Below are 27,399 nucleotides of genomic sequence, written 5' to 3' on the forward strand. Positions count from 1 at the left end.
ACGGTTAAAGGTAAGACCAGTCTGTAAAACCTACCCCCGGTTAATTTAGATACCTTTAACCTGGGTGTCTGACTCATTTTCAATTGAGTTAACCCAACGGTTAAAGGTAAGACCAGTCTGTAAAACCTACCCCCGGTTAATTTAGATACCTTTAACCTGGGTGTCTGACTCATTTTCAATTGAGTCTTCCCCCGTAAGTTGATATCATTCTGTAAATCTAGATTGAGATTCTACAAAGATTTTTTAGTTTTTGTTTGAAGACTCGGTAATAATTATTGTTAAATGTTATTTTTTTTCTTTGCAGCACTAACGCGGAAAACATCAGCACGTCGGCTGACAACGCTGTCATTCTCCATATTCCAATCAGAGTCGTAGCACAGATCCAGCTGACCGGGCAAGTCAATAATACTCCAGCTGACCGGGCAATATAGTAAAATATCGTAGCATCGGTGAACACGAATAACATTTCGTCCTTCGTGAATGCAACGCGTATGATAACTTAAGAAATGGCCTATAAAACAAAACTGAGGATGTAATAAATGTTGATATAATATGTATCATCACTTTCAAGTACCGAGTCGTTAAAAAACTAGGCCTCAACGCGTCTATCGATCTATATCAAAAGGACGACATAAAGTACCATGGATATGTAACATATCTCGTTTGCCTTCTTAGATGACACTTTTATAGGCCTATAATTTTTTCTATTTCATAACGATATTTCATCAGTAAAAGAGCATTATACTTAGCTAGTCAGGATAGTCGCCATCCACGAAAATGATTCGTGCATAAATTATGTAAATTATATTTTCGAAATGGCTGTCGTAGCAAATTTAAAGGTCTCGACTTAAAACAAACGACTGGAGTCGTGTTCATTTTATGTAATTTTTTTTATATTTATATTTTATATTTTTATATTTATTTTTTTATATTTTTACGTTACAGGGTTTCGAACCCGGAACAACTGGTATTTAACATCACCGACGCCGCTGAGTTCGTGAAGTTACCAGCGAAATACCTGCGAGAACGAGATGTCGGACCTGAGGTGACTCATCTGTACCAGCTGAAGAATATCGGACCCAGTTCGATCAGCCGCGCAGACGTGGAGATCCTCTGGCCAAGCATCATCTCGGAGAACAACGAACATCTGCTTTACCTGGTCGAGATGCCCAAGGTCATCAAAGGCGAAGGTCATTGCGTTGCGGAATATGTAAATCCAGAAGACATTAAGGTATTCAGCTGGGGCGCCAATTCCACAGCACCCAGTTCCTCAGTTTCGGACCAAGTTTCACACTTCTAGATCTAGTTCCGCAGTTCTTGGTTCCAGTTCCACAGGTTCTAGACCCAGTTCGACAGTTCTGGATCCAGTTCCACAGTTTTAGCCAGTTCCACAGCTCAGCGGGCAAATCCACAATCCAGGATCCTGGACCCAGTTCCACAGTTCTGAGTTAAGATTTGACTCAGAGTTAACTCAATGAAAATGAACTAAATTTAACTCACAGTTAACTCTTACTCATGACTGTGGAACTGGATCCAGTTTCACAAACTTGGATCCAGTTTCAATTCTAGACTCAATTCCACAGTCCTGATGTTAAGGGGTCCGTTCCCAATACAGTGTTAACAGTTTGAAAATACCAGTTTCTATTGCACGATACATTTCTTTGTTTTTATTCACGATATACTAGTTGCAATACCGCGAAGACGGTGACGTCAAATATTTACCGGTCATTGAAGGAAAGGCAACATCAACAGCAGCGGCAACAACAGCACCAGCGAAACGGCGAGAAAAACGCTCGACGAAACAACGAGAAAAACGCTTTCTAACAACAAAAAAGAGAAATTACTTCAAGAAATTTGTAAGTGTTTCTTTAAAGTATAGTGTGAACGGATGGCTGTTGTTGTATAGGCCTTGGACGCATAAACGATTCGGATGCTACACGATAGTTTGATGAAGAATGTATGAAAGGAGACCAATCTTTCAAAATCATCAGCAGAGCAGCCTCTCCTTTGTAAATACTTGATCTGCCCCACCCATGTGTGAACTGGGCGTAGAAATTTTGTGGGTTAGATTTCTATGATAGCGTGTCGCGATGTTGTATATTTGCAGGTTTGTGAGAGTCGGTGGTGTAGCGTGATCAGGTGTAATATCGGGCGTATGGACAAGTCGGACAGTGTTCTCATACAACTCAGATCTAGACTATGGCTTCATACGTTGATGATGGTAAGTACGCCTAAATGTTTTCCAACTTTTATTGACAGTAACCACCTAAAGTTCTCACTGAAGATAGAAATTGTTGTAATTTTATCTAAAGTGTTTTATTTTTAAAAGTTCAACGGTAATTTCGAGGAATTATGTAATTAGATTTGTAAGTTTTGTTACAGTTTTTTTTCTGATGGATCGTTTCAGAATGAACTGTATGACGTAGTGATTCAGTCGGAGGGAGTGGCGCAAGTAATGGATGTTCCCTACGATATAAAACCAATCTCTTATTCCATTGATACATTCCAGGTACGTGAACACTGCCACAAAATAACCAGATCCAGTTTCACAGTTGTGTGGATTTAATGCGACTCTGAATCCAGTTCCACAGTTGTGTGGGTTTAATTCGACTGTGAATCCAGTTCCACAGTTATGTCGGTTGTATTTGACTCTGAATCCAGTTCCACAGTTGTGTGGGTTTCATTTGACTCTGAATCCAGTTCCACAGTTCTGTGGGTTGCATTTGACTGTGAATCCAGTTCCACAGTTGTGTGGGTTTAACTCAACTCTGAATCCAGTTCCACAGTTGTGTGGGTTTAATTTGACTCTGGATCCAGTTCCACAGTTGTGTGGGTTTAATTTGACTTTGGATCCAGTTCCACAGTTGTGTGGGTTTAATTTGACTCTGAATCCAGTTCCACAGTTGTGTGGGCTTAATTTGATTTTGGATTCAGTTCCACAGTTGTGTGGGTTTAATTCGACTCTGAATCCAGTTCCACAGTTTTGTGGGTTTAATTTGACAATGAATCCAGTTCCACAGTTGTATGGGTTTAATTTGACTCTGAATGTCTTTATTTTGTGATAGGTTAGCACATACGCCACAGCAGGCAACATGACAACTGATGACTATCGAGTGCCACTATGGGTGATAGCTTTAGGAGTAGCTCTGGGTCTTCTAGCCCTCATTCTTATCAGCATCATGCTCTGGAAGGTGAGAAGCTGGTGAATGTATTTAAGACAATACAATTTTTGGACCTGACAAAATATGGCGTCAATGAAGGCAGATATTAATCTATATTTGATTTAATTTTTCCAGTGCGGTTTCTTCAAACGCCAGAAAGCGGAGAATTTAGACAATACGGATATGATGCCTCCTCCTCATAAAGCGGATCTATACCATTACACCGATCACGACGGAAGCGAAGTCTGATCGACTGATCATCGTTAGTTTCCTCTAACACCGTTCAAATCGTTTGATATACGCACAAAGAGTGAAAGCCCTGGGCTCCGGGTCATCGGCGAATTGTTTTGAACGCCAAAATTGTGGTTTTGGACTTATTTTGAAGGACTGGCTGGCGTTGATCTGGTAGCCTACTAGTGGGTCGCTTAATCCAGGGTCCTTGAAAGTGAAAAATAGAATCGCGATGCATTTAGACTGTGAGTGGTGGTGGTGGATATGTGGTGTGTCAGTGAAGTCCTTATGGGCATGAAATCAGGGCCCAGTGGAACAGTCGTGACTTAACAAAGTCCAATTTAAGTTGTTTACTGATTACTTTGAACAGAAATATGAACGATATTACTGTGGGTCTTGCTGTTAGTTATTGATTGATTAGAACATTTTCGTTCATATTTGAATGAAACGTTCTGAAAAAATTCAATTTGTTACTGGGGTATGCAGCCATGTGGGTTGTTAGAATGGTTATAGAACTAAATTGTGCCTAGACCGGTCTTTACCTTGTTAGATAGCACTAAAACAAGACTGGGTTTAAGTTATTAGATTAGTAAGAGAACTAAGTAATCAAAGCCACGCGATTGTGCAACCCTATGATTCGTTTTCCGGGCTCACAGTGAGCTGGTTACAAAGTCATTCAAAAGCGGATATGAAATTGCTTTTTAAGTCCAAGCTAAGCATGAAGCTTGAATCATAAGATCGTTGCGAAATTGAATGCCGAATAAATTCTAACTAGAAGAGTTTCAATTCTCTAAACCTCTACGGCACTGCGCATATCGTGTTATGAAGACTGGTTACCGCTCAAATTTATCAAAGCATTTATTCAGCCAATCGGAAGCCTTGTATGATCAACGTATGATCTGATTGGCTACGAAGCCCGGATGGACAAAAGTTAGATTTATATATAAGCAAATAAAACGTAAGAAAATAATATCCCAGGAAATATTAACCCAGAAACTTGGAGTTGACTAGTGACGCCTAGCAATTCTATGAGCCTGAAAATTCTAAAGCTGGCTGGAATATTGAATCTACGTCACTACTCGTTATTAGTTTGTCTCCGTAGAACTCTGGGATTTCTCTTCAAATTTATGACAAACATTCACTTGTCTTAGAAACAAAATAGTCCGTTATAGGTTAGTGACACTCACTTGTCTTATAGTATACTATAGAATAGAATATCTAGCGTGTAATTAATTTATTTAGTAAATTAGATGAATACAAGATGTAATTATTTGGGTTTTTGTTTAACTGATTCGGAGTCATTTCAAATGTTGATAATATCTATCAAAGTATAATAATATATATCATGAATATTCTAGAGTATTTTGTGTGGGAACATTTTTTCCAGCCTGTCGAATATATCAATCATGTATTAATAGTTTATATTGATAATATATCAGAACTCTCATTTCATTCTGCGGGTACTTGAAACGATAATGATAATGATAATGATAATGTGTGCATAATATAATGTATGTAAATATGTAACGTATTTTTATGAAAGAAAAACGGAATAAAAAAAAACTACTTATTATAAAATCGACGACAGTTTTTGTTTTAATTTCGAGCTTCCGATCAATGTCGTCGTCACCGTCGTTTGAGGTACAAAGCTTGAGTATTCTGCATGCAGAGAGTCGTTGACTAAATGATTTTTTTATATATTTTTTCTGGGTACCGGTATCTGATCTATATGGCTTGGTCTTGAATCAAACCCGCATCTCATCCGCGTCAGGTATTAGATAAATATTTTCTTGTCATTATTCCCACAATCCAGGAATTCAATATAAAGGGCAGATATCATATAAGAGCAATATTTCACCGAAGAATAATAGTTTGTTAACACAGAAAAATTCAGGTAGATTTGTTTCACACTAAAATGGCTTCCCTAGTCTAGTCTCGAAGAACCAGTACAAGTCATTTTGATCATTCAAAAATTCTTCATTATGATATCAGGTGATATTTTTATCGTGCAGAGTTTAGGACTTGGGATCGAGGGCTCGAAGAAAACTGAACACCCCGGCTGGCCCTACCCCCGTGGCCAATCTCAAGCCTCAAACCCTACAAACAATTCCGGTCCTTTTTTCTTGAGTAGCCGAAGTCGAAATATTCGGTACCGTATTTATTTATCCGTGCATATTGGGCTATACCTCACCGCATAAAAGCCGGTAAAGTCTGGAGTTGAGATTACTTCGAGGCAGATTGACGGTGCAAAACTTTTTACATGAGCCGAGGTTTTAGGCCTAAATTTTGACTCTCGTCGTGGCAAAAAATCTGCCCTCATTCATCTAATTTCACGAAAAACAAGGCATTCATTGCTTTTGATTTAAAACGCTTCCGAAAAGGATATTAAACATTGGTAAAATCGTAGTCTGATTCAGAAGAAAAGACCAGGGGTCGGATGAATGTGAAATGAACTGGGCAGAAATAAGGAACCATCTTGGATTTTCTAGAATTTGAAGCGCGCGGTCTGGTCACTTTACGGCCCGATTCAACCCATCATTTCAACACAAAGACACGAATAAAATGCATCATTTACTAAAACACAGTCTCTATTTTAATGTTATGTAAGATTCAGAATTGATTCGTACGATTTTAAGCTTAAATTTGTTCTGAATCGAAGAAGTGAAACGGGCCGATCGAAAAACTGAACTTCAGCGCGATATTTCCGCATCTGAAATGGCGAATTCTGACAATTTTAAAAAACCAATTCCTAAATTCGAATCCGTACTTTCGATTCGATTCGACATTGAATCGCTGTAAGTATAGGAAAAGGGCATAGAATAAGCTTGAAAAGGTTGTAGGAGTCATTTTTAGATTCGGAGCGGGCGTTATTTTGATCGTATCCGCGCAGCGCACACATCGAAGTCGGTAATCGGGGAATTTCAGTAGAGCGCGCTGCGGCTCGGATTCATTCCGCATTTGTCTCTGGACTGGAAAACTTAAAGAATTCTTCATCATGCCAAGTCAACGTTCAACCCGCTCGAGATCCCGATCGCGTTCCCGCTCGCCGACTAAGAGACGCTCGACGTCCAGGTCGCCGACGAAGAAGGCCGTCAAGAAAGCCGCGTCGCCGAAAAGACGAACTTCACCGCGCCGATCACCGAGAAGATCCGTCTCGCCCAGACGTCCGGCGTCGCCACGTCGATCTCCCAGAAGATCCGTATCGCCACCGAAGCGAAAAGCGTCTCCGAAACGTAAAGCCTCGCCGAAACGTAAAGCGTCACCGAAGCGCAAGTCGTCGCCGAAACGAAAAGCGTCGCCGAAAAGGAAGAGATCGCCGACCAGGAAGGCACGCGGAAAGAAGACTGGTCCAAGTACTCTGTCGATGGTCGTAGCCGCTATCAAGGCGTTGAAAGATCGCAAAGGCGCCTCTTACGCCGGTATCAAGAAATGGATTATGGCTAATCACCCGGGCGCGAATACCAGCCGGCTACCGGGCATGCTGAAATTAGCCATCGCTCGAGGCCTGAAGACCGGAGCTATCGTTCGACCGAAAGGCTCGACTGCCACCGGCGCTACTGGAAGATTCCGCATCGGAAAAGAACCGAAACCGGCCAAGAAAAAACCAGCAAAGAAAGCCGCCAAGAAGGCCAAGAAACCGAAAGCGAAGAAGGCCAAGAAACCGAAGAAAAAGACCGCGGCCAAGAAAGTGAAGAAGGCGAAATCTCCGAAAAAGGCGAAGAAGTCTGCGGCAGCTAAGAAAAAACCGGCAGCGAAGAAACCAGTGAAGAAAGTCGTGGCTAAGAAGGTGAAGAGGGCAGCTCCGAAAAAGAAGGCAGCAGCTAAGAAATAAGAACTTCGAATCGTAGATCGAAAGATAACCTATCGGCCCTTGTCAGGGCCACCCTATATGTACAAGAAATAGCCAGTTAATACGAACCAAAGCCAAGCTAGCTTCAAAATATTACAGAACGTTTTTTACTGAAAGATTTTTAAAATATTGAAAATCAGAAGCCAGATTTAAATAGCGAAACATTCAACAACCAACCTCATTCATAATTCCCACACGACATCTTTTAAACATAAATAACTGAGGATCATATCCGAGTTTGAAGCTAAATATAAAACTTTCATTTCTCATAAAAGTTTCTGAAATTCAAACACCACGAGGCTCGAGGGCACGATCGAATAGATTAGAATGATGAAATTCCAGGTATTTTTGGGGTTCGATCCGTTTGAACTACCCCGCGTTCGGCATTTCAATACAAATCAAATCCGTGAGCAATAAACTAGCATTTGTCGGATGCGAATTAAACTGTAGCCGTGATGTCGTTGCCGGAGACGCCACTTTCGTTTATTTACCCAATATTGATATTTCTAACCGCATTGAGTTCGTGCTCGACGGAGACATGCGTTAAGGTTGCGAACTCGGATTGCTCTTGTTCGAACAGTCGGGGTGTCATTGACTTGAAACCGCTCGATACCGGCAATAAACCCATGTGAGTTAGTAATAAAATCTTGATTGAATTGATCAACGTCAATCCATTCGCATTATTCGTCCAAGTTTTTGTTGGTTGTCGAAAATTTGGGGACAAAATTTCGAGTTAGACTTGGCACGTTCGTTTCCAAGATAGCAAAGTTCGGTAAAAGTGCAGATCCGCTCCTCTCCGCATAAACGGTTCAATCAATTACATGAAATATAATTGTTTCAGACTCATCAAAATGTCATCAGCAATTCAGTAGGCCTACATTGAAATTGGTTAATTTAAAGATATCTTCACTAGAGAGAGTAGAAAGATTTAGCCTGGATTCTGTCATTCAGCAGATTGCGTCAACCACGAGAGGTGCGCATCTGCACTTTTACCCAAAGTTCATTTTCAGAATAGAGAAAAGGGTAAAAGTACAGATCCCATGGGCATCCCCAGGATTTTTTTTGGGGGGGGGGTTCGTTTTTTTTCAAAATTTTTGAACATTTCTTGCAAGCAGGCGCGTTCTGGGACAATCTGAGACCGATAGGTAGACTGGTTCCAGTTTATAGATAGACTGGTTTCCATTTACTTTGAATGTATCGATTTTATTTTGCTAATTCAGCAATTGCAAAAAGGGGATTCGTTCGAACTACCGAATCTCCCCTAGAGACGCCCATGGATCCGCACCTCTTGTGATTGACGCAATCTACTGAGTTACAAATCACGGTTCTAGCTTCAGAATCACGGAATACAATGCAGTGATTTATGATATCTTATGATATCTTCACTAGAAAGTAGATTTTTGTCCAGGTTATTATCTCTGAATTGTGACGATCTTTCAATAGCCCTATTGGATTAGGAAATCTAAAGTGAAGATTTGTCTAGAGTGTTTGCTGAAACGATGTGAGGGTAATCAGTGCATAAAACTAATCAAATTTTTGTCGACTATCACCAGGGCTATTAGCCAAATTGTCTGATATATTTGTTGAAATTGACAAGATTTTTATTTTTCTTCCACAAATTGAGTGGTTCATGAAACATTGTTTCAGCAAATATTCTAAACAAATCTTCACTTTAGATTGACCCATCCGATATGGTGTCTGGTTCAAAAATCGTGACGGTGATATTTAAAAACAGCGATATTTAATGTAATTGATTGAACCATTTACGAGAGGTGCGGATCTGCACTTTTACCGAGAAAAGAACTAAAATATGATTGAAGCGGCCCGTAGATAGTTTGTAATCCGCAGAGAGCTTTCTTACTGTGAAACGACAGTTTTAAAAATGATGGTGGCTAAATTAATACTCTTCATCACTTGATTTAGTATTTAATTTCATTGTAGTTTTACAGTGCAGGACAAAAGTGGTTCTGACACTTATGACTATACGTTTAATCCATGTTCGCCATACACTCTCACATCATCCACCGGCTGCTCGCAAGTTCTGGTAAGTAAAATTCATATTGAACGACAACAAATTGATCCTGATCTTCGGACGATAGGTAGGTAATTTCATGACATCTTAGGGAGATTTATGTAAGCGGACATCTCTCTTAGAAGTGTCTACAAATCAAATCGCTAGTAGACAATTTGATGATGTCATAGGGGGATTTATGGAGGCAGGCATCTCTCTTAGAAGTGTCTACAAATCAAATCACTAGTAGACAATTTGATGATGTCATAGGGAGATTATGGAGGCAGACATCTCTTAGAAGTGTCTACAAATCAAATCACTAGTAGACAATTTGATGATGTCATAGGGAGATTATGGAGGCAGACATAATTTTCTAAAAGGGCCTATAGATCAAATCATGATTAGACAATTAAATGATGTCATAGACGAATTTATGATCCTTTCCGAGAGGATCTACATCCTCGATTTGATGATGTCAAAGGGGTATAAGAATGTTTATACACCCGCTATTGTTGTACACTATTTGCAGGGTTGTCAAAATTCCGCTTCAATTGCCTACCCGCTAGCTAGTGTCAAGTCAATGGTTGTACAAGGAGCAGTTGAAAATAAGACGTTAACTTTTCTTTATGATGCTAATTCTAACGATGGACATAGGTTTGAGTTTTTTGTTTTCACCCTTCGCACTCCCTACCTACCTATCTCAACCTCTTTTTCTGTAATGGTACAGATTTTTAATGCTTTATTTCTTACGAAACATTATTTCTTACGAAAAATGATTCAATGTATATTATCAATCCAATTGAGTCAATGAGCTAAATCAGAGAGGCTTAGTGCTCCAATGCTTACCGCTGCAATGGATGATTCCACTTGTGGAAAGTGGGGATCCACCAGGTGTCGCTAGTGTGTACAGTTGGGCATCAACTATACTGCGGCAATATATAGGATTCCACTTGGCAAATGAAGATCTTCCATGTGGGGCTTAGGCCTATTCGGTCTTTTGTGCTTCAATTTTTTGTGCGAAATTTCGTTTAAAAACTCCTTTTCTTTAAAGTAAATAGACTGTAAATAGACTTTCGATGTGATTTTAAAACGAAGCAATGCCCGGGCCCCCTTTAAATCCATCCCCTGCTATTTGAAATCTAAATTTTTCGTTTTGTTTGACAGGGCTGCCAACGTCCATTAGGCAGTATTAACACAGTGTATCTATTGGGTAGATCTCTAGTATCAATGAGCGGCTCGTTGGAAGATGCAAATCTGGAATGGCTTTATTTAGCTATAGAGGCCGCACCTCGCGCAATTGTCAAGTTTACTGAGAAAAAGAAATTTCCATTTTCTAGTACTACATAGTGCACTCTCCTTTCGTAAATTCCAATGGCTTTAATATTTGCTGTATCTGGTCACCGGGGGCGCCACTGTGTTGTAACAGCTTGAATATTTTTTCGGCCATCTGTTGAACTTCGGTGTCCTGCAGCGCTCTCTTGTGGCCACAAACTGCAAATCCTTGCGCTTGATGTTTTGGGGGGAGTTTGAATCATGTCATAATAGCTACGAAAGGAAGATGTGTACATGGTTGACGGCGGTTTTGATTTTTTTTCAATCCTCTTACATCACAGTAGGGAGGAACCTGGCTGAGTGTCGCCATGCCATCAGGTTCGAATCCGCACCGAGGGAAGAGCATGGCAGAGTCTCACGATGTCATCAGGATCAATTCCCTGCCAAGGGCTGACCCCTCTAACGCCTTTATTAAGTCTTCCTGATGTCAAGTTCTGCCATCAAATCGTGGTGTAGGGGTTTCTTTTTCTTGTGAATTTCATGTGATGAGATGATTTGTTTTTTCGTTGCAGGTACATGCATGTACTGCTGGAGTGCACTGATGCCGATACAGAGTTTCTGTTCCTAGGGGAAAACCCACAACTACATTACGTAAGAAACTTTCAACGAACTATTCACAAAGTTATACTTGAAAAGCTTTCGATTTATGAGTTGAAATTAGACTCTGACTGTTAACATTTTAAAATTTAATGAGATAAGCTGAAATATTTGAAAATATTGCGCTACAGTAAACCTCGCCTAACTAGTACCAACTTGGACTGACAATATCGGTCTGAGGTTATCGAAGCCCGAGTTGATGATAAGTGAAAATATGATATATGGACTCACAAAAATGGTCTCAACTTAATAAGTTTCGAGTTGGGCAAAGCAAGGTTTACTGACTGATGCAGGGTTCTGACCGGTTTTGGAAAGTCTTGCAATTTGGGATTTTCAGGCCTTGAAAAAAGCTATGGAAATTGTGTTTTTTCTCTTCCTATGGAAAATGTATGGAAAATCAAAAAATGGTCTGAAAAAAGAATTTTCCTTCCATTTTGAATTGACGGCTGTATGCCTAACAATTTTGATAACGCCGTTGTCACTTTCCTGGTAACTAATTACATTTTTCATGTGTTATGGAACTGGATGCGCGGTAACCATTGAAGAAACACTATTTCGTGCTGTAACATTACAAGTCGAGAATCCCACGCTGATAAAACAGCGTGGGATTCATTTCCTACTTATGGATGCACGGTTTTTAAAAACCGCCTGCTCTGATGAAATCTCTTTCAATTGTTTGCAGAAATTCAAACTGAAATCGGTGTACGCATGTTACACGTCGAACAGTCTAAGTATCGGATCTATACTGCTGATAGTGTAAGTACAACAAGGCGGGCCTGGGGCTGGGCCTGGGGCTGGGCCTGGGGCTGGGGGTTTGATCTTTGTGGAAAAAGCATATAAATTATTGTTAGGATTTATTGGTTATTACAAACCTAGATTTCGTTCCTCCCAAATAGGAAAATTTTACTAATATCATGCTGAATAACGAAATGATTTTCTGGGGCCCTGAAGTGCGTTGTAATCAGGTTACGCTGTAATCAGGTTACGCTGTATCCTTGAATGACACACTTCCCAACGACAGTTTTGTTGATATATCGGATCAGGCGCGACAGACACATTGCCGAGATGGCTCTCATTGCCCAGAGTTGTTGATCAGTAGTGGAGATTGTCCCTAGCAAAGTGGACGCAAGCAGTTCAGAAGAGTCAAAGTGAGGAAAGAACAAAACCCACAATCGAAAGAAAATCCGTAAGAGGATTTTGACTTGTCAGCTCGAATGGGCCATTTTCAAAAACTGATAATGTTTTTGAAAATGGCTCATAGCATTTGAGCCTACGTCAAAATCTACTTATAATAATTCTTCGTATTGTGGATTTACAGTCATTTGTTTTTACAAATTTGATTACAGTGTACGTAAATGACCCGGCCGATTAGCGGAAACAAGGTACGGTGTATCGTTTCATTTTCTCCCTGTCTAACGGATGAATGAATTCGTTTCAGGTTATTAGTGTTGGTGATTGTTTATATAGTTGCCGGTGTATTGATTCTGACGTTTTGGAAGAAAGAGGAAGGCGTGAAGCGTATACCGAACGTTACATTCTGGACGGATTTTCCCCGTCTTGTTAAGGTGATCAAATAGTGATTTATATCGGGGAGGGATCGCGGCGTAGTTTGTAAATCGTAGCGAGCGTACACAAAGCAGTGCTACTTTTTTAAGGTCCTTGATTTGAGCTTACTTTTCAGGGAAAAAAAATAGCTGATTGTCCATGCCACTGGCTTTGAGTTGACGCTAGACATGTCCCATCCTCCCTCTGCAGGGACTCGAACCTGATGGCATCGCTACACTCAGCCACAGCACGAACCCCTGCATCAGTAGACCGGGTGCGCAGGTACATGCGCAGCTTTCCGAACGAAAACTGGCGGCACCAATCAGATCGCTCGCTGTATAATCGTTGAGGCAAATTTCAAGGAAGAACTATAAATGGGAAAACCCGGGCTAAAATAAAACGGGATTTCTGATTGGCTAAAAATCACATCATCTGAACTGCGCATGTATCTGCGCACACGGTCGATTATGGCAGGGTTTCGTGCCGTGGCAATCTCGATGCCATCAGGTTCGAATCCCTGCCGGGGGAGGATGGACATGTCCTAGTACATAAATCACATAAGTGATTGACAAATCATGACGAGTTACAAATTAATCATGGGCGCAATTCAAGTTACTTTTGCTACTTTTTCTGCACCAAAAGTGCTGAAAACCGCCGAGGGCTGATCGCGGGTTGGTTCTTACAGATCAGGGAATTTTGGATTTATAGATCGGAAAGAACCCTGCAAATACCATGGATTAGTAACAATACAAATTCAATTGTCACAATATTTATCCACTGGTTAAACACTAACCAACTTTTGAGTAACCTGTCTGGTTTAGTTTCACGATCGGATATTTTCACGTTGGTGTAAGCCCATCCGAGCTTACTTACCACCAACGATAAGCTTACTAAACTAAAACTTATGCTCAAGCTTTACTGCTTCAAGATGAGGGGAGAGGGTGGAGTAGAGGGCTCAATGTCTGATCCTATTCGATTCATGGGACTTTTCTTTCAGATAACGCCTTTTTTCAGATCTGATGTCGCGATTGTTTAATTTTCGATGTTCGACTTTTCAGGACGGCACGATGTTCGTCGTCGGAAAAGTGCGCGGTCGATCTGCTTACAACGAGATATAAAACCTCCGATGCCACACGCGCGCGCGCGCGCGACGATGCCGCCGTGAACACAATCAGATCCGTTTGAGCCGAGCAGCAATAACTTTGATAACCAGTCCGCGAAACGAGAAAATAAAACTTAATCGATCAAAACTAAACCGTGTGATTATGAGATATACTTTATTACGATGTACATGTATTATTTATTACGAAATATTTTATATGGTCCTTTAAAAATGGCTGCTGTATTTTGATTTTGAATAAAATATGAAATTTTGTAATTAGAATTATGATTGATAAATTATTCCGATTATTTTTCGCTTTTTATTTCGATTTGTTGAAACTGAAGTCGTCATCCCTCGTTTACAAATGGTTTGATAAATCTTCTCAGTCTGATTCTGGCCGTTCGAGTGTGCATCCTCGCTTGCCAGTGGTCCGGTGTCGCTCCATCCTCCCCCGGCAGGGATTCGAACCTGATGGCATCGTGATTGCCACGGCACGAAACCCTGCCATAATCGACCGAGTGCGCAGTTCAGATGATGTGATTTTTAACCAATCAGAAATCCCGTTTTATTTTAGCCCGGGTTTTCCCATTTAACACGTTCCCAAATGTTTTGATACTTTCTCAGTTTGTATCAAAAATATTGCCAATTTCTGGTCATTGAGTCCTGAAAAATGATAAATTTACAGCGCAAAATCGTACAAACGTGTCAATTATACTTCTAAACACTTTATTTGCGGACCAGTTTATGAATTGAGCGTGGGCCATAGAGCGCTATATCCGCCTGTGATCTCGACTTTCAATTTATTACGTAAGCTATTCGTGAACAAAATGCGGCCGGCGCACAATAGAAACTTCGCTCTATTTATTCTTTCATTACCGCCGACGAAGAGGACCGATATTTCGCAAATTGGATTCGGGAGGTTTAAACCTCCCAAGGTCAAATCACTAAAATTGTGACCTTCGTGGAGATTATCTAAAAAGCCGATGGTAATCAAATTTAGCAGAACTTTTTACCCAAACGTTTAATGGTTTGAAAATCTTTCAATGGCATTCCTAAGTATTTGATGAAAGTTGAGAAATCATAAGATATTCATATAACCATGGACTCTAAAACCTAAATCGTTTAAGAGTCCCTGGTATAAAAAAAAACTTTGCATAACGAAGAAGCAAAAATTCGAATCTGATTCATCTGTTTGGAATTGATTCTTATGAAATGGAAACAAATGCGTGAGCACTACTCATTGATTCGTTCATTATTGTACAATATGTTTCATTTGTTGACCGTAAGACGTTGACATTATGTCAATTTCATTCAATTTACTTTGCGGCTTTACAACGGCTATTTCACTGGTTCTGCGTGATGAGATAATTCTGATTAAAGTTATTGTATTAATTTCTATATGTATATACATAATGATACTCTTTCTGAATAAAGGATGCACGTTATTCGAATCCCCACCATTGTTCTCTACAATGTACGTTAATCAAACTCACGATAAAACCAGAGCCAAAACCATGGACTCAAAAACGAAGAATCCGTGGTCAAACATACAATTCTAATTTCCCCGTTAGTTCACTGATGCCGTCAGTTTCTATCGAATGCAAGGATTCTAGCCAATCAGAGAGGCGCATGCAAACATCCATTGGCATGTAAGTTATAGTACAACTTAGACAATAATCAAGGTGCGAGCCAATGTCAGTAACTAGAATATGTTCTTTCATCAAATATAAATAACTCAGCAGTAGTCAGTTAGTTGAGTGTTTGTTTGACTTGTTTTGTATTTCATCAATAAATCTATTTCATTCTATTTTAAAGTACAAACTAAACGCTTGAATTGCTTATAACACGACCAGGTATGAATTAGAATAGATTGGCTTAATATTTCGAATGCAAATTTGGCGATTAAGCAATCGGAAATTCGAAGTGCTTGAGAAATTTTTCAATACGCCCATTACTTCGAATAGCGATAAGTTCATTGACACATGTGACCATTGTTTTGTTACTTTCGATAGCGATTCGAATAAGCTATGCGACAGCTAACGACAGCACAATCGCAATATCAACAGAAGTTCATTTTATCCTACATGATGAGGCTAAATTCAGTGAAATCGATCGTGTTCTGAAATATATATTTTCCTGGATACATTTTGTTTATTGTAGCTATTCTATGCGGTTTATACATTAACCTGCTATAACATATTGACCGTTTTCAAGAACCCAAAAATTACAATTTTCTGGGAATCTGTTTTTTCCAAAAACAACCCAAACCCGAAATTGTGTACAGTTAGTACGCAGCGTATATAATGTCGGATTAGAGAATATTGAAAAAAACTTAGAAAAAGTTCAGTGAAGGAAAATAAGCTCAGCAGTGACAAATTGTCATTTCATCTCCTTCACGTGATTAATTGATGTCCAAATATGTTCTACCGTGAAAACTCTGCATTTAGCGTCAAACGAATTTTTGTATACGTATCTCAGGATGCATGCTCTTCAAAAAGGTAGCCTATTAGGAAAAAACTTATCCGGTAAAATCCTAATTTGTCCTAAACGATATTCCAACTATTATTTTGTTAATTATTCAACTATCATCACTAACTGGGTAAGTTAGTTGAACTTACATAAAGATATATCATTAGGGACACTTCAATTTCACACCATTCAATATCATAAGGGAACAAAATTCTTTGAAACTTGGTTAATGGTAGTTCTTAAGACTAGGTTTTGTTTCCGGAATTTACTAAATGTACCAATTCTAATAATTCACTCATTGAAGCTTCTATACATCAGAAGCGAAAGCTCGTGCGTCGAAATAAATAGTTAACCTTTAAAGTACTACTCGTCTCTTCATTTAAATTCAAATAATATAAGTCTTTATTGATTCTTTTTTTGTTGGAATATGCATAACTTTTTCTGGGCAAATTTCTATATTCTGTCAAGTCATGGACGTTTTAGAGTCCATGGTCAAGGTATTTTGGCTATAACGAATATAACTAACTCCCTGGGGCAACGATGTGGCTGATGAAATGATCTCTCCCATTGTAATCCCACCATTTAATTACTCATTGTATAACAACTCTCACAATTAAGCCTCGGACTCTTCAACGAATTATGAGTGCATGCTTTAGTATAGGCTCTGATATAGAGCATATTGTCTTGATTTAGAACATGTATGCATAAACTCTAGGCTGCAAAGAAATACGTATTCAGCGGCTCTAATCGAGTTAAATCTTTCGTCATAGATTAACACAGAAAGGCGGCACCCAATCGCTGCTTATTGACATTAGGCACAAGTCACTGTTATGTTCATTAGTAAAACTAATATAGAATTACAAGTGAGGAGGGAAAATGTATAAATTGAATTTATAAATGAATTTATAAGAATTTTGCATGCATCGGAGTGCACTTAAATTGGATTATTACAAAATAACTCACTCCAAAATTTATGATATTGTTTCATTGATATTTATTACTTTAAAGCGATTCACTTTAAGAACTTTGGTCAACAATAAGTCTGACCTGCAAATCAAATCATCGGGAGACAAAATACTGTTTCAAAAAATCATATTGCTAATACATTCCTAATCTTAACCTTTCGCCATAAACCTACTGGATTTAGGGCCTGGGGTAAAATCTAGGTAAAATCCTCACTTGGCGATTTTTCAAGAACATTTGAAAGCACGATATTTATTCAAACATATTCATCCACAATACAACTGCAATATATTTAACTGTGCATTGATCTCTTTTGATGAAATAAATCTTTAAATAAATTCATAGAATAAATGAAATTAATGAACTTTTTATTCATACTATCTTTTCATATTCTTATTCATACTATATTTTAATTCGAACTAAATAACTCTTTTTAACTTGTGGTATAGTATGCTTATGATATGGATTCGATTTACGTATCAATATTTTCATGTTGACGGGGGCCTGATGATGGCTAATAGCATTAGCCGAAACATTGCTCGTAGAACATTTGATTTTTAGCTGAATTCATTGTGGGATTTGTCTCGTTATTCACCATACACGGATATTGTGTATTTTCTTCTCATTTTCATGTTGGTTTTGAACAACTTAAATTTTGCGATTCTAATCCCTTATTAACTTTAGATGACAGTAATACCTTCAATTTACATGTAAAATATGATCACTGCTGAAAGTGTAATAAGGAATATATATTTACTCCAGTGACAATATTTTGATTCAAAGATTTAATTCAATCATCTAGTCCGAGTCTGTATGGTAAAACCTCTGGCTAACCAAGAGCTAACCGAATACCGACAATAGAAGGTGGTCGCTTAAAAATTAGTTAATTTACGCAACAGGAATCTATCTTGATTTCAAGGGCACTTCAATTAATCGTTTCAATAGTGACCACTGTAAATTAGCCAGTAGTTTCAACGACCGAATTCAATCAACCGATTCGTATCCTAAGAATGAGAATTGTATCTAACCACAGTAGTTATTCCTCATCAAACGTTCGTTCATCATATTATACATCTATACATCATTACTATCATCTTCAGTTAATAGAGTGCAATAAAATCTTGAATCTATGAGTTGAGTTTTTTTGAACATAATAAATTGTGTTGATTTTATGTTAGTTAAATCAAATATTGGGAATATTTTACCGGGGGATTTTTACTTTGGGGATAATAAGCTAAATTATTTTATATCATCGGTTTTCATTAAGAAAAAAAAACAACTATTAATCTTAACTACACTTATATTCCTTTTGGAACATTAAGATTCTTTCATTGAATTTAATATGTTATTTCGTACATAGTTCATCACAGTGCGTCATTCACGCTTAAATGTACAAAACTTCTTTACAGAGTTCAAAATATAAACCAACAAAAATCTCATCTCAAGCATGTACTAGCGCTGACGCTATGGGATAAAACCAAGTCTCGATTCATTGCCTAAAATGTGGGTACATTCATTCAAATCAGGACTAAAATACGCTTATATGAATATCTTGCATGATATCATTTTACATTACGGGTGTCTCATAGGCCTGGTTTTACTTGTACATTGTCATCAATTGATTAAACATCCCAAGTAACTTCTTTATTTACTTATGGCTTAATCACTGGTATTCAATAGCTAGTCGGCTATAGAAAGACTAACCCGATAAAATTCTATTAACCGTTCGTCCAGAGTCGAACACTCGCGCGTTAATTCGCAACGATTTTAAAGAAAGAAAATGATTGCATGAAATCTACTTTTCGTATCAATCGGCGTCCAATCTCTTAAACCATCCTAAACACAGTAGTGTAGTAGTTTGTGTCTATTTGCTTTTGCTGATGTCATTTAACATAACAATGGAAATGTATTCGTTTATTTGGAAATTATATGAAGATATGGAGTAATCATGTGACAAATCAAATTGTTACTGCAAGGCAAAACATAGCGCACTTCAGATATATGATATGGCCTTAAAGACTTTTCATATATTAACAGTCCAGTTTAACGTCTATTGATATGAATGGTCCAGTTTTGATATGACTGTCGCAACAGTTGGAATAAAACCTATGAAATCTAGGGGCATTTATCTCATGAAATTTAGATTTGAGATAATTGTATTGTATTGTATGAGGATTAAACATTTCAATGGCTGGTGATTATTTGTGATGAAGTAATCAGTGAGATGGACTGTGATTGAGGCACTCGGGTCAGATAATATTTTTAGATAAAACAGTGCATTTGTTAAAGCAGAACACATGATTTTAAACTATATATAAGTAGCTAAACCGTTAATTTTCATTCCTAACTTTTCATCACTCCCGATTATCAAAAATAATTCAACAGTTTGATTAACGGATAGTTGCAGTTAACAACATTTCTATCTGATAGAGAAGGTATACAGGTATACAGAGGAACAAGAAAAGAACATCCAACTAGACACTGAAAAATCTTTATTCGGGTTTTTTACCTGGGGCCTTTACCTTGGGGTATATTTAACAAGGGGATTTTTACTGAAAGGGACCTTTACGGGGCGAGTTTTTACCCGATCACATCGATTATTGAATGACATGTTCGATAAAATCATGACAAAAACTGGTATCACTGGTACAATTTGCTAATTTTCGCTGTTCGGGTGGTTCTGTAGACTATTGGCTATACCGTTGGTAACTGACTAGCTATTTGTATCACTGATCGGACTGTGAAAATATAGCTTTGACAAAACCACAACGAGAAATGAATCAAATGCAATATTTTACTCGAAAACGAGCTTAACCACGGAATCAGTAACGTTTTTTTACAGTCCATGGCTGAAATGACGCTATTGAAAAAATCAATGAGAAATACTGCCTCCGATTTTTATGACGAAAATATAGGAATGAATTCTGAACAGAATCAAATCAGGTTGTTCTTATTGGTATTGTGTATACATTTCATTTATTAGATATTTCACGTAATTCGTGTAATTAGGAAAAACTCGATCCAATAATTGGTTTTTCTTTCGGTTTTACGTAATTTACAACTTACCAAATATGGAATACATGGTTTGACATTAAAACCAGCGAGCATTATGGTATCAAGTTCAACCAAAATTGATAACGATCGGCCTTTCGTAGAATCTCCCTGAAGGTCACAATTTTAGTAAATTGACATTGGGAGGTTTAAACCTCCCGAATCCAATTAGCAAAATATCGGTCCTCTATGTCGGCGACAATAAAAGTACCCTGCGCGTAACTTTCTATTGTGCGCCTGCCGCGTTTTGGGCACGAGTAGCTTACGTAATCTTAATTGAAAGTTGAGATCACAGGCAGATATTGAGGTCTATGGCCCACACATAACATCATAAATTGGTCAGGAAATAAAGTGTTTTGAGGTATAGATGACACGTTTGTACGATTTTACACTGTAAATTTATCATTTTTCAGGACTTAAGGACCAAAAATCGGCAATATTTTTGATACAAACTGAGAAAGTATCAAAACATTTGAGAACGCGTTATTTATAGTTCTTCCTTGAAACGATTATACAACGAGCAATCTGATTGGTGCCGCCAGTTTTCGTTCGGATAGCTGCGCATGTACCTGCGCACCCGGTCTACTGATGCAGGGGTTCGTGCCGTGAGTGTAGCGATGCCATCAGGTTCGAGTCCCTGCAGAGGGAGGATGGTGTCGCTCCCGCACTCGCTGCCACTGCCTCGCGGAACGGCTTCAGCTTAGTGGGTTCGAATGCCTTGACGGGTGTAGATGTGGAGTGCGGGGAACACCCAGAGGTGGATCTTAGGTAGTCTGAATACCAGTCGTTACGGTTCCCTTCCCTCGGTTGTTTGAGGAACACTGGCTAGGTACTAATGAACATTCCAGGGTTAGTCTCGGGAAGTCATGGTCCGAACGACTTAAAGCAAAACAAACAGCTGAGAATTGAGAATCTCTTTAAATAACCAATCGAACAAACATCCGTACAGTTACCCCTCGCCGGATGAATCGTAGTTTTGCATACTGCCACTAGATGCCGTGGTCGTGAAGAGATTTGTGAGTCCGCATAACGCGATTTCTTCCCCATAACGATATAACTTGCCTTGTATCGACGAAGGAAAATTGACAAAACACAACAATAAACGAAATAGATAAATTTTACGTAACTTTTCTTTTATTCTGGAAACGTTACTTTTTTGTTGACAGTAAGTTTGACTAAATAAGAGCAGGGACCTGAGTTCCGTTAACTCCCGGTGTCAAGGGCGCCAATCGATCGAAAGGAAATCAAAATTCGAGGACAAAATCTGTCTCCAGACTTAGATAATGAACTAATCAATTAACTCTGAGTTAAACTCAATAAACTAACTCACAACTCAGTGAAACTTGGCCTGATGATTTTCTATCGGTCCCACGCGCTTGGTCTTGCTTTTGTCAAAACTTCCTGGAGCAGACGATCAGTCGTCTCTGGTAACTAGATAGTTGAGAATCGTTATCGGAACGATAGGAAATCCGTAACAGTCGACCGTGTATTTGCGAACGAGCTCTTGGATTTGGGCTCGCAATTTTTCTGGAAATCGCCCGTGGCCGAGAAACGCTAGGATCTGGTCGCCGATATAGCGCATGTTGGTGTCGTGTTCGCAGAGGCACGCTTGAGCCGGTTTCAGTGCCAGGTGCACGAAAATACCTTCTTTATCTTCAGCGTGTGATAGAACCTTCGCGCGAGCGTCGACCATCACTTGCTGCAGCCCGGTTTGGTCGGCGAAGGTCACCACCTCCTGGTCGACGTTAGCTACAAAGCCTTCTCGCTCCTTCAACTGATGAATTTCGTTCGCCAAATTCGAGTACGTGGACGAGATTACGGATATGTAGACGCGGCCGTTTTTGTGCGCCAGTCGATGCAATGTCGTCTGCAACACGCGCGCCTGATCGTCGAAATAGTAGAATACGTGCGAAAATACGACCAAATCGTAAAATTCGTTCGGCAAAAAGGTGGCGCTTTCGTTCGAAAACTTCCGTTTGAACAACTTATACTCGAAGTTGTATTTCTCGGCTAGTAAACCCATACGGACGGTCAACTCTTCGGACATCAGCTCGCTCGGTTCTACGCAATCCAAACGGTCGAATTTCACATCTTCGCCGACGGCGGTCAGCGCCTCTTCCAGAAGATGCCCGTGCGCCGGACCTACCGATAAAATCCGCAACCCTCTTCTATCTTTAACCTCGGGTATTTCGGAGTAGCATCCTCGTAGTATTTGTGGCAATCGGTGGCGGTTGTAACTGCGGTGTTGATGGTAGATTTTGAAGGCTTCGTTGTACGTACGATCGTCCATGGTTCTCGAGTTCGATTCAGTCGTTGGTATTCCTGTTGTGACAGAGACAATTTATGCGTTTATAAGATAACAGCTCGCTGAGTAAGGCCTATCCTATGTTACCGACTTAGAGGTCAGAGATCGATGTCCTATTTTTACAATTGTAGACAAATTCCAAAGGTCCAAAATAAAGTCACCTTGGTTAAATATAACTGGACTTAATATCCTAAAGATCTACTTATTCGATTTTACTAAATTCTGTGTCTCAGATAACACTCAATTTTATAGTCACGGCGCCTTTGCCCTAGCCGCTCCAATCTCATTGAACGCTTTACCTTTTTGGAATAAGATCCTGCAGTGATTTAGTTAGTCTTAAAACTAAGCTGACAAAAATTTCTCTTTAGGCAATATTTTAATTGACAGTAATCTGGTTTTTATTATTATTATTATTATCATTATTATTATTATTACTACTACGTTTTACTTACAATTCTTTTGCTTGAATCTCGCTAGTACGCAGAAGGACATCGACTACACTGCGCTATACAAAAACACCAGATTGTACATTTTTAGAAACGAATAATAATGAATTCGTAATTAAACATGACGTGACTATGTGTGACGGCTTAAACGACTTAACCAAATTCAAATTCTGAATAATCCATTTTTGCTAGCCACCATCTCATCAGGGTAAATTTTCCAAAGCTGACTTCATAGAATGAATATTCTAATGAACGTTCAAATGAAATCAGAACCCCTTTTACCTTTGAAAATCATATGTTTTAAACACTTTCAGCGATGCTTTTGCAAACGGAAATGCAATTTCGTAATCTTTATATTAATTGGTTTCTCATGTTTTGTAATGAGCTCATAGGGCAGGGGTTAGATTCTGATTTGGATTTGAATTTATTTTCAAACGTGCATTGTGAAAATGTTGCTTGATTGTGTAGCGTGATTGTCGTATGGCCGTGGAAACTTGGTTAAGGGCTTTCGAGCCTGGCCTTCGAGACTGTTCCCCTTCTCTTCAGTAATATGTAATGCGAAATTAGTCCGCTTAGTGATTTATGATTATCTAATTCATTATCTAAAAATAATTGAAATTGAAAGGGAAATGTATGAAAAAAAAAATCGGAAAAGGAAGCTTCGCTTGAATTGATATTCCATATTTCTATGTTCATTTATTGTATCCTTGTACGCGGAATTGGCAATTCATATCATATACAATTTATAGCGCATAATCCATTGTATGGTTGTGCTTCACCCAGTCCTGGTAGTCATTCTCTCTCCACTGAGATCCAGTCGCTCTACTATGATCCTAGTGTAACCATAATCAGACACTAAGGTTCTTGGTGAACGTTATTCGCGGTATATTGGTCGTCTGTTCGATGCGATCAGTGACAAACTGAAGAAAATGTCCGCGACTAAACTTCTAATTCTCGTGGTTGCGATACTGCTGTGCCGCTGTGGTGCCATATCGGAAATTATCGATGAAATCGACAGAACGCCGTGGAGTTTAGAAAGTAACTTACTAGATTATGAGAAATACCGGTCACTCGGCGGTAGTATGATGCTGTATTCTGGAATAGTCGACGATAAGCGGCGTCCAAACCGACGCGACGATATCCTCAGCAGACGTTTTTACTACGGTTGCCCGTCAGTGTGTCGCTGTTATTATCAACGCGGGTAAGTCGAAATGTACTCAGGAGCGGGTCTAAATCTAATATCGGCAGGCGTTGTAAAAAAAGAATAAAAGCTATTTTTGTGATCACTGTCTGGACAAAGTGGTAACCTCTAAATGTAGGGTTCCAAACCCCGAAACAACCTCACCCCAGCATCCGGACTGTATTTATTGCTACCACTGCAGTTGTTTGATTGAAAGCGTTCAACGACTTTAAAGAAAACGTTATTCCGCAACACTAACACCTGAACATATTTTTTCAGGTTCGGTATCGCTAACTGCAGGAATAAAGGACTCACGAAGTTCCCGCGAATAAAGAATAACATAAATATTCTTTACTTGTCACAGAATAGGATAAAGAGCATAAAACCGTTCCGTCGACTACCGAGATTGACGTGGCTAGGATTACGGGAAAACGCACTGAGTTCACTGGTGGGACGCAAATCACTTCATTATCTACCGAGTCTAACGTATCTCGATGTTTCATGTAATCCAGTACGGTTTATTGACAAACATGCTCTCATGAAGAATAAGCATCTGAGATTATTCGCTTACAATTTTGTTCTGTTAGTCAAACCTCCAGCGGCATTTGTCAGAAAGGTGTGTCATTCAAAGCACACTGTCGAAGATATTCATAATTTATTTCATTCTTTCCAAAATTGCGCTTTCTTAGAATATTTATATTTACGAGGTGCGTGGCTGCCTGAAGCAATTTCGTTGACCGCATCAATATTGAAATATTTACCTGTACAGAATTTGAAGGTTTTAAGCCTAATGTATAATCGGATACCCGAAATAGATATAGGCTTTTTTCGTGGGTTCAAAAGATTGAAAATCCTGGAGATGAACTATTGCAAAACGAATTTTAAAAAGCGTCAATTCGAAGGACTCGTTAATCTTCGTAGAATTGATTTGACACGGAACAACATGCGTAATTTAAATATGACACAATTCCTGATATCCAGCCCGAAACTGAGAGAATTTAATGCAGTGAATTCGGTGGGTTTAACATGCTTCGATAGTCGCTTATTATTTGCCGAAAACAACAGACTGTTATCGTTACTATTATCATGTAGTGTTACTGGACAATTTTCCGCTGAATCGCCGTGTCGTGGTCCACGCGGTTACCTAGACCGAAATTTCTATTTGAGAAAGGACATAACGAACCTGAGGAAGTTGCGCTACTTAATGTTTGAAATAACAAGCTCTTTTGTTTTCTTATGCCTGAAGTCGTTCGATCTGTTGCCCGAATCGATGACTCTTATTACTATACGCAATCTTGCAGGAGCGTCTGATATGTATAAGAAACGAACTCTTCATAACGCGTGTGAAAGCCTCATGTGGAATAGGACGTTTCATAAACTAACTTGGTTCGTCCTTGCTGGGACGATTATTGGCAACTGTCCTAGTCGTGTACTCCGTCATATCCTGACTAGAGTTCCTTCACTAGAATACCTCGAACTCTCCAGAAATGGAATTAGACATTTGGATGGAACCACTTTTGAAACAGCCCCCAACTTGAAGTTTCTAAGGCTGAAGCATAACAGACTGACGATGATTCAACCGGGTCTGTTAAAACCATTAAAGAACCTACGCGTCTTGGATTTAGCATCAAATCAACTAAAAACGTTCGATCCTACTGAAATCATGAATTTAAAACATTTCAAATCCATTTTTCTTCTCGGTAATACATTTGAATGCGATTGTCAACTGAGAAAGTTGCAAAATTGGCTTAAAGAGTTAGGTAGTCGTAGACCAAAGAAGCATTATCATTACGACTTTATTGCAGAAGCCATACACAATCTAACTACGCTCAAACTCCTTTGTAATTCACCAAGAAAACTATCCGGAGTTCCTATCCCAAACTTTCAGTTACATTGGATAGAATGTGACAACCACAAAGATATAGTCATTTCTCTTTCGACATTATGCGTCGCTGCTATTATTATGGCTATTGGGCGAATTGTCGCCAAAAAGCGATGGGAAATCTTTTATTGGTGGATGGTAAAAATCAATCGATTTCTACCGAAACTATTACGTATAGCGACGGTAAGCCGTTCTGATGATATGAAATTTGACGGATTTCTGAGCCATAGCATGGAAGACCTTCAATTTGTCTATTTGGATTTCATACCCGAAATAGAAAAATCCAAAGATTTCGCTTCGAAGTTTTGCATCGAGTTTCGAGACTTTACAATCGGTGCCTACATACAACAGAACAATATCGACGCTATTTACGGGTCTCGGTGGGTCGTGTTTTTGTTGACCGAATCATTCATCGAGGAAAGATGGGTAGAATTTGTAATAAGCATGGCGGCAAACCGGTGCGTCGAGGAGGGCAATAACATCATACTCGTGCTCGATATCGATCATATACCCGAATCGCGCATGCCCGAATCCTTGCGGACGATCATTTCAAATGTTGTTTACATGAAATACCCGCGAGACGATAAAGCCCGTTCTACGTTTTGGAAAAAGGTTCGCCTTACCCTGATCGGTAAACAGAGAAAATTCATACAACCAGCTAATATGTATCGATCTAACCGCTAATCTATTAACATTACTCGCTCGATGTATCCAATAGTCAAAGTGTGCAGCCGTCAACGAGCTACGTTCAATTATGTACGAGGTTATATCGATTTGTAAATGTGACCTAAATACGAATTAGAGTTCAAAATAATACTCAGTTCCTAAACATTTGTCAAAAATTTAGCGATAGTCATCTTGTATATGTAGTGATTTAATTATGTAAGTCAAGAAGTATTTGACTTGTCGTAGTGAAAATAGATCATGCATTCTTAGGTGTATGTATAATAAGTGTTTTCGTTATTTCCAGTTTGACTTTGTGGTAAACAGGGTTTGAAATATCGAGTATAAATCTGTCTTTTAAATACTCAGTACATTTTATTTCAATTTTTTTTTCAAATTCAAAATCTGTAAACGTGACATAAAGATGTATTATGAGTTAGACACATTCAAGTTTATTCAGTGATATATATATATATATATATTTTGATTTGATTTATTTGATGTTTATCATGGTACAAATATAAATACATTAGGCGGCTACAGTAGGCGGCTACAAACAAAAGGGAATAATGGTAATACATTACACTTGTCTATTCGAGTAAAAATAAATC

At 38.9% G+C, this 27,399-nt stretch overlaps 4 protein-coding genes across 6 annotated transcripts in view; all 4 read left to right on the top strand.

The window, feature by feature from the left end:
- Positions 1-4,935, top strand: part of LOC141911870 (integrin alpha-8-like) — a 29,146-nt gene extending 24,211 nt beyond the window's left edge. For all 3 annotated transcript variants that reach the window (XM_074802946.1, XM_074802947.1, XM_074802948.1), the window contains 7 exons: positions 305-394; positions 946-1,231; positions 1,686-1,856; positions 2,108-2,221; positions 2,408-2,509; positions 3,066-3,191; positions 3,297-4,935. In XM_074802946.1, coding sequence (XP_074659047.1) covers positions 305-394; positions 946-1,231; positions 1,686-1,856; positions 2,108-2,221; positions 2,408-2,509; positions 3,066-3,191; positions 3,297-3,410 — 1,003 coding nt within the window. In that variant the 3' untranslated portion in view covers positions 3,411-4,935. The remainder of the gene's footprint in view (positions 1-304; positions 395-945; positions 1,232-1,685; positions 1,857-2,107; positions 2,222-2,407; positions 2,510-3,065; positions 3,192-3,296) is intronic.
- Positions 4,936-6,387: 1,452 nt separating this feature from the next.
- Positions 6,388-7,224, top strand: LOC141912199 (uncharacterized). Its single transcript, XM_074803412.1, has one exon. The coding sequence runs from the start codon at positions 6,388-6,390 to the stop codon at positions 7,222-7,224; it is 837 nt and encodes a 278-aa protein (XP_074659513.1).
- A 461-nt stretch (positions 7,225-7,685) lies between these two features.
- On the top strand, positions 7,686-14,058 carry LOC141911917 (cation-dependent mannose-6-phosphate receptor-like). Its single transcript, XM_074803019.1, has 7 exons — positions 7,686-7,870; positions 9,184-9,286; positions 9,783-9,907; positions 11,098-11,176; positions 11,865-11,938; positions 12,621-12,747; positions 13,786-14,058. Exons 1-7 carry the CDS (start codon positions 7,698-7,700, stop codon positions 13,843-13,845), a joined length of 741 nt encoding a protein of 246 aa, XP_074659120.1. The 5' UTR covers positions 7,686-7,697; the 3' UTR covers positions 13,846-14,058.
- A 10,552-nt stretch (positions 14,059-24,610) lies between these two features.
- LOC141912109 (uncharacterized) lies at positions 24,611-27,056 on the top strand. The gene has a single exon (XM_074803327.1). The coding sequence runs from the start codon at positions 24,782-24,784 to the stop codon at positions 26,807-26,809; it is 2,028 nt and encodes a 675-aa protein (XP_074659428.1). The 5' UTR covers positions 24,611-24,781; the 3' UTR covers positions 26,810-27,056.
- The last annotated feature ends 343 nt before the right edge of the window (positions 27,057-27,399 follow it).

Source organism: Tubulanus polymorphus, chromosome 10 (genome assembly GCF_964204645.1).
Source record: "Tubulanus polymorphus chromosome 10, tnTubPoly1.2, whole genome shotgun sequence".
NCBI lineage: Eukaryota > Metazoa > Nemertea > Palaeonemertea > Tubulaniformes > Tubulanidae > Tubulanus > Tubulanus polymorphus.